This window comes from Salvelinus namaycush, chromosome 4 (assembly GCF_016432855.1).
Source record: "Salvelinus namaycush isolate Seneca chromosome 4, SaNama_1.0, whole genome shotgun sequence".
Lineage (NCBI taxonomy): Eukaryota > Metazoa > Chordata > Actinopteri > Salmoniformes > Salmonidae > Salvelinus > Salvelinus namaycush.
This window is the reverse complement of record NC_052310.1, coordinates 29,249,711-29,257,159: the sequence shown is the minus strand read 5'-3', so window position 1 is coordinate 29,257,159 and position 7,449 is coordinate 29,249,711. Positions and strand designations below refer to the sequence as shown.

At 37.4% G+C, this 7,449-nt stretch overlaps 1 protein-coding gene across 1 annotated transcript in view; it reads left to right on the top strand.

Moving 5' to 3' along the window:
• The first annotated feature begins 349 nt into the window (after positions 1-349).
• cpn1 (carboxypeptidase N, polypeptide 1) overlaps positions 350-7,449 on the top strand; it is a 155,194-nt gene continuing 148,094 nt past the window's right edge. Inside the window, exon 1 of the mRNA XM_038991648.1 lies at positions 350-844. Coding sequence (XP_038847576.1) covers positions 610-844 — 235 coding nt within the window. The 5' untranslated portion in view covers positions 350-609. The remainder of the gene's footprint in view (positions 845-7,449) is intronic.

The following is a 7,449-nucleotide window of genomic DNA, read 5'->3' as shown; positions in this document are numbered from 1 at the left end:
CAATGCTGACAAGAATGTGGTAAAAATGTGACTGCTTGAAAGGGGACCAAATAAACAATTCCAAATAAATGTTTCAAGTAACATATGTGAGTTAGGTATCATTCTCTCTCTCACACACACCCACTCTGTCTCCCTTTCCTACTACATATGTTTGTTGTTTTACTGTAGTCAGTGGCAGAGAGAACAAACCCCTGCCAGGAGTTATTGTCAATCTAAACCCCCACATTTGTCAAGAGAGGAATAATGAAGAGAAGAGAGAGGGGGGAGGGAGGAGGGGGTACTGACATAGTAAAACCAGACAGCCTCTTATGTACACTTAATGCCAGTGAAGCAACTTGCACGTACTTGACAAGGGACCAAAGGAAAGAGGCAGTTGAGAGAGTAAGGGAACAAGACAAAGAGAGAGGGGGCTGTCCTTATTTGCTCTTCAGTGTGGGGGTGTAGGGCGCTCTGGGAGGAGGCAGAAAACAGAGAGAGAGAGAGAGACAAAGTTAGAGGAACAGAGAGAATAAGTGAGAGACATAGGCACTAAGGCAGTCAGACGAAGAGAGGGGTTGGCAGTCAAGGGAAGCTCAACTCATCTCCAATTCCCTGCTACAGTGAGTGACCATGTGGCTGGGGTGGAATATTGTCTGGCTCGGGGCCCTTCTCATTGGCCTAAATGGGACCGTAGCCTGGGCATCTGACATCCAGCACCACCGCTATGAGGAGTTAGTGCGGGCCCTGTTCGTAGTGCAGAGTGAGTGCCCATACATCACACGGATCTACAGCATTGGGCGCAGTGTGGAGGGACGCCACCTCTATGTACTGGAGTTCAGTGATAACCCAGGCATCCACGAAGCAAGTGAGTGGTCCATTCTTACCTTTACGGCTTTAGATAGGGCTTGTGATGTTTGGTTAACGTATGGCTACTCACCTCCTTCAAGGTATGCTACATGATGAGATGATGGATAAGAGCGAGATCATTTTTTATTTGTCATTTGGCAGCCAAGCACCGATCATTATAGCTCCAGCATAAAATGAAGACCTTTGATATTTATTGGAAAGGAGCATCATGCTCCTCCCCGTGCACTTTCACCACCCTGTGAAGTTCATCATAAATGATTGAATCTGTAGCCTAATAAACTGTATGCTTTTCCAATTAGTAGTGGGAGGACCACACAACATAGCATTGCGTGACTGCAAGCTTGATGGTTATTCTATCAACAAATGCACAACCTAGTGTTTCCACTGACATTTGCAATATGATCTGTTTCACAGACTAAAAAATGAGTTATATATTTTTTTGTCGACATTTGGAAAGTTATCGACAATTATACTGTTTCAGGCCTGACGTTAGTTTTTTTTATCCAACAGGTACTTTATTCATATACAATGGTTGGATGGAAACATTGTTTGATTGGTTTTCATTTAAGAGTTCTTCTGATATACCCACTTGGTAACGCTTTACATTAAGTGTACATTAATTAATATGTAACTAAATAGTAATACATGTATTTATATCATAGTAGTTACATGTAATTACTATGTAAATACTATGTAATTACAGTGTAATAAGGGTTAAGCGGTATAGGTTATTAGTGGAACAAGGACATGTAATTACAAATCAGCTTGTCGGAGGTTATTCCACATGTGTAATTACTCATGATATATTTAGATGTCTTATTCCAAATGTAACTAACATGTTTTGTAATTACACTTTTGCAGTCTTCTGTATAGCGCCGTGTTAACAATGCATCCTATTATTTAACCTTGTTACATGTAACTACATAAGTCACTACCACCAAAATAAGCTAAGCTAGGACTCAGTCAGCTGGTGTAACAACGCACACCCTATCATTAACTACAGCTTCAGTTATCTTATTTCCATATTATTTGGCTTAAAGGATGTACTGAATTAAATGTAAGAGCAATGTATTTACAATGGATATGCATGCAACTATAATGCACTTACCCAGCAGCAAGCAACTTAATGTAAAGTGAAGCACATAATGGTATAACCTTTGTAAATACTATGTACCTGCCTTTGAAAAGGGATTTTGGGTTTATTTCTCTGTCTTAAAAGGTGTAATGTAAGTGAAATGTTGTTCAAAATAATATAATGTGCTGTATAATGTTAATGTAGGTACTCATGAGCAAGCAGCTTCAAGTAAAGTGAAACACAGTAGGGTAAACCTTTTTATTACAATCACCGGGAAAATACACTTCAATGTAGGATGAACATTGTTACAGCACCTGTAAGTGTAATTACAATGTACTTTCAATGCAATTACATATTTCACAAGATATATCAAAAGGTCAGTTAATACAATGTTGTTATAAAGAAAAGTATCACAACTACAATGTTTCTACACAGGAAGAAGCAACTTAATGTAAAGTGAAACACATTATGACTTACTCATGTAATTACAGTACTATGCAGTTACTATGTTACAACGATGGCAGCCACCCAATATGGCAGGTAGCCTAGTGGTTAAAGCGTTGGACCAGTAACCGAAAGGTTGCAAGATCGAATCCCCGAGCTGACAAGGTAAAAATCTGTCGTTTTGCACCTGAACAACCCACTGTTCCTAGACCTTCATTAAAAATAAGAATTTGTTCTTAATAACTGACTTGCCTAGTTAAAAGAAGGTAAAATACAGTACTTGTAGTTTTGATCAATGGGAATCTATCTTAATCTAGGAAGAATGTTGTTACAGCACCTTTAAGTGTAATTACTATGTACTTTAATTGTTATTAAACATATTGCGGTATATATCAAAATTTCAGTAATTATTAGTTATAAAGAAAAGTATTGTAATTACAAATTTTCTTAACAGCAACAAGCAATTTAATGTAAATTGAAACGTACTGTGAATTACTCATACAATTACTATGTAGTTACTATGTTACAACGATGGCAGACACCCAATACAGTACTAGTAGTTGTGATCATTGGGAATCCATCTCAATCTAGGAACATTTTTGTTACAGCACCTTTAAGAGTAATTACTATGTACTTTCCATATGATTAAATGTTTTGCAGGTTTATCAAAATGTGTCATTACAATGTCATTTTAAAGAATAGTATCATAACTATAATGTTTCTACACAGGAACAAGCAACTTAATGTAAAGTGAAAAACATTTTGATTTAATCATGTAATTAACATGTAGTTACTATGTAATAACGTGTTTCTGATTGTAGTAGCTGCAGTTTCGTAATACACTTTCTTGAGGGTTGTAGCCTGTTGATCCGACAGTGATATGTTTGGAAGCAATGGGATCCATAGTGTCATGTTTCATGTGATATCAAAAACATTTTTACATGCAGTGACCCAAAAAACACTGATAGCAACAAAACATGCTTATAACCCTGTCAAAAGAATGAAACACACTAATTTGAAAGATAACATTGACCCTACTTTTGTGACAAACAATGTCTGATCTTACAGCTTGGAATGGTTTTGACAAAACATTTCCTCTAGAGGCATGCCAATATAATGATCCTATGTCTTCGAAGTGTTGAGAGAGTACTCCTTCCTTATTTTCTTTACCCAACCAGTACATCCACTCAATAAAATGGAGATGCTTCTTTAAATTAAAAACCCTTAGCCTCCAGAACCGCCCCTTTATTGTCTGCACCACCCTTTCAGTGTGTTGTGTGTGACATCCTGTGTGAGGATCCACAAAGTTGTTTGTGTGGTTGACTGTCTGGTGATTGTAACCCAGCCTATTCAGAGACCTGACATACGCTCTCCAGCAGTCACTCAGAATGTTGGATCCTCTTTGCACATGTCGTCTGATGATAGGGATTAAGTTTGCCTGTGAGCGGTATTCCGCCATTGCGGTCTGTTGTGTTTGACCTCCATCATCCCAAACACCCAACCCTGTCTTCTCCATGTTAGCGCCATCCTCCAGGATTGTACTTAAAATAGGAACAAGTGCATATTGTTGTTTTATGAAGGTGGTTAGTTACGCCTTGAAATAGCGAGGTAAATCCATGGAAACTAGCATAATGTCACTTATGACACAAGCTAAGATTTGATGGTGAAGCCGTATTATGTTGAAAGACCCAAAACATAATCCTAGGAAACATCACTGATGATGTGTCCAAGAGCACTGAAATATGTATTTATCAAATAATTCAGTATATAAAATGGGCAAGCCCTCTATTTTCCCCCATATCAGTATATCTACTGAGGAGTACTTTTTAATGGCAACTGATTACCATAAGATAAATATATCAACAAATTATCTCTCAGTTCCCAAGCCCAGCTAATGAATGTTACTAGATAACTTGACCCAATTTGGAAACCCTTCCTCCTCTTGAACCTCCTCAGGGCTTTGTTGCAGACCTTCAATAATGAGAGGTAAGACAAATGTTAGTGATATAAGACTTTAGTGTCCCAGGGAAGCATGACCCTCAACTTCTATAGAAGGGACACCAAAATCAAATCTCACTTAGGGTCCCAAATTGTCTTGAGTTTACACTGTTCCTGTCTCATTTGGAAATGCACTTTAATTTAACTTCTTGGCGCACAGATCCCGATTATGGGATCATTTTCCTAAACAACCGCTGAATTGCAGAGCGCCAAATTCAAAAATAATACTACAAATATTTATAATCATGGAATCACAAGTGAAATATACCAAAACACAGCTTAGCTTGTTGTTAATCCACCTATCGTGTCAGATTTTGAAAATATGCTTTACAGCGAAAGCAATCCAAGCGTTTGTGAGTGTATCAATCAATGCTAGAACAGCTAGCCTTAAATTAGCTTGGTCACGAATGTCAGAAAAGCAATAAAATTAATCGCTTACCTTTGATAATCTTCGGAAGTTTGCACTCACGAGACTCCCAGTTACACAATACATGTTCTTTTTGTTTGATAAATATTAGTTTTATAACAAAAAAAACGCCATTTGTGTTGCGCGTTATGGTCAGAAAACCACATGCTCGTTCCGGTCCTGAAAGGCAGAAGAAAATTCCAAAAAGTATCAGATTCAAAAATAATACTAAAAATATTTAAAATCATGCAATCACAAGTGAAATATACCAAAACACAGCTTAGCTTGTTGTTAATCCACCTATCGTGTCAGATTTTGAAAATATGCTTTACAGCGAAAGCAATCCAAGCGTTTGTGAGTTTATCAATCACTAGACAAAACAGTAAGAACAGCTAGCCCCAAATTAGCATGGTCACGAAAGTCAGAAAAACAATACAATTAATCGCTTACCTTTGATAATCTTCGGATGTTTGCACTCACGAGGCTCCCAGTTACACAATAAATGTTTTTTTTTTCGATAAATATTAGTTCTATAACAAAAAAACGCCATTTGGGTTGCGCGTTCCAAAAAGTATCCGTAATGTTCGTAGAAACATGTCAAACGTTTTTAATAATCAATCCTCAGGTTGTTTTTAACATACATAATCGATAATATTTCAACTGGACGGTAACCTATTCAATAAAAGGGAGAAAGAAAATGTCGAGCTACCCCTCTCGTGCGCAGGAACTAATCAAAGGACACCTGACTCGTTTTGAAATATCTCGCTCATTTTTCAAAATAAAAGCCTGAAACTATGTCTAAAGCCTGGTCACAGCCTGAGGAAGCCATTGGAAAAGGAATCTGGTTGATACCCCTTTAAATGGAAGAAGGGCAGGCAATGAAACAGGGATAAAAAAAAAAATGCACTTCCGGGTTGGATTTCCTCAAGTTTTCGCCTGCAAAATCAGTTTTGTTATAATCACAGACAATATTTTGACAGTTTTGGAAACTTTGGATTGTTTTCTATCCTAATCTGTAAATTATATGCATATTCTATGATCTGGGCCTGAGAAATAGTCCGTTTACCTTGGGAACGTTATTAAAAATAAAATTAAATTCTGTCCCCTAGCGTCAAGAAGTTAATGGAAGTTGTAACAAAATAACTGAGTTTGAGTGTGTCTGTTATTGCCATTTGCACTGTAATGCACTGTAAACATTTGAATATTTGATAAGACATTCAGCCAAATAATCAGTCTGCAAAACAGGCTTTTTAAAATTCAAACAAATTGAGTAATCAAAGTAACAATTGACAGATTATCAAAATAGGTGTTAGTTGCAGCTCTAAAAACGGCACTCAAATCACAATTGTACTCAAAACATAACAGCTTTTACTTTACTTGCCTGAATAGGCTCACAAGAATAATAAATTAGAGCAGCAGCAGTGGTGCAAGCCTCCCCAGTCGCGCCATGCTGCCCTTCTCGACCTGCCACCATGACAAGTAACCTAAATACCTGTGGGAAACACTGGTTGGGATGGTTGGAAAAGCAAGCTAATTGTGTAAAATCTTGGACTGCCCCTTTAAGCTGTCCAGTAAATAACACATGAAATATCCCAAAAGCCTGATGATTAAAAACACTCTTTTACATAAAGTTTTTAAGTGAGCAAACATTTTCTCAGAGTGAATATAGGTAAACTAAACTGGTGTTTTTTTCAGAGATAAAATTACTTATAATTCTGTGTTGATCGACAACGGTAACAATGACAATGCACCTCTCACCTTTCTCAGGCATTTCGTCATTCTTGTCAGGTTCTTTGAGCTCCGTGCAATGGCATCCTCTATCATATCAACTTGCCTCAAGTGTAGCCCCGTACAAATCTGCAATATTGCCACAAAATAATTATCAAATCAGATCAATAGCATATGACAATAGAATCCCAAATCTTTTTTTATATAAATGAAACCCACGATAGGCCCAAGACTCAACTCATTGAGACCCAGTTTTTGGACACACAAACTTAACTTGCCCTTAAACCACATTCTCTTCAGCCTGGAGAGACCTACTCGCTATACTTTGTTCCACTTCTGTACAAGCCTATGCCACGGAACACTAACTAAAATGTAATTACTTATCAGAGAGTGCTCTTTTGTTATGCTTAATTTTATAGGGTGTTGAAAGAGCATGGACTTTCTGTGGGAAACAGCTATTTACAAACAGTGGTCAAAATTATGTATTTTTTTTACCTTGGCAGGTCTACCACTAGCCAAGCTATTTAATCATCGATGAAGCATGATGCCATCCCAGTGTAAAAACAAAACAAAAAAGTGTTAGGGATTTTTGAAAGCCCTTTTGGGTAATGCAGCCCCTGTGAACCACTTTCTAAAAATGTAATTATCCAAAACTCTCTTAGTTTGTCAAATTCATTAACCTACCGATAAAGAAATGTTACGCAGTTCGTAAGTGGAACGAGAGAATGGCTAAACATTGAATCTTTCTGGATGGAGCAGTAGGAGTCTGATGATGCCTCCTTGTTTCTACAAATCCTGCAAGGAAACATGCACATTTAACTCAGACAGAGGTGCACGATAACACCAAGTGATAATCGAAATGGAACGTAAGCTAAGTAATTCTATTACATTCAATTCCATTCTACTATGCTTATCAATTAACTTTTTCAGTAGCAGTAGGAATACATCCACA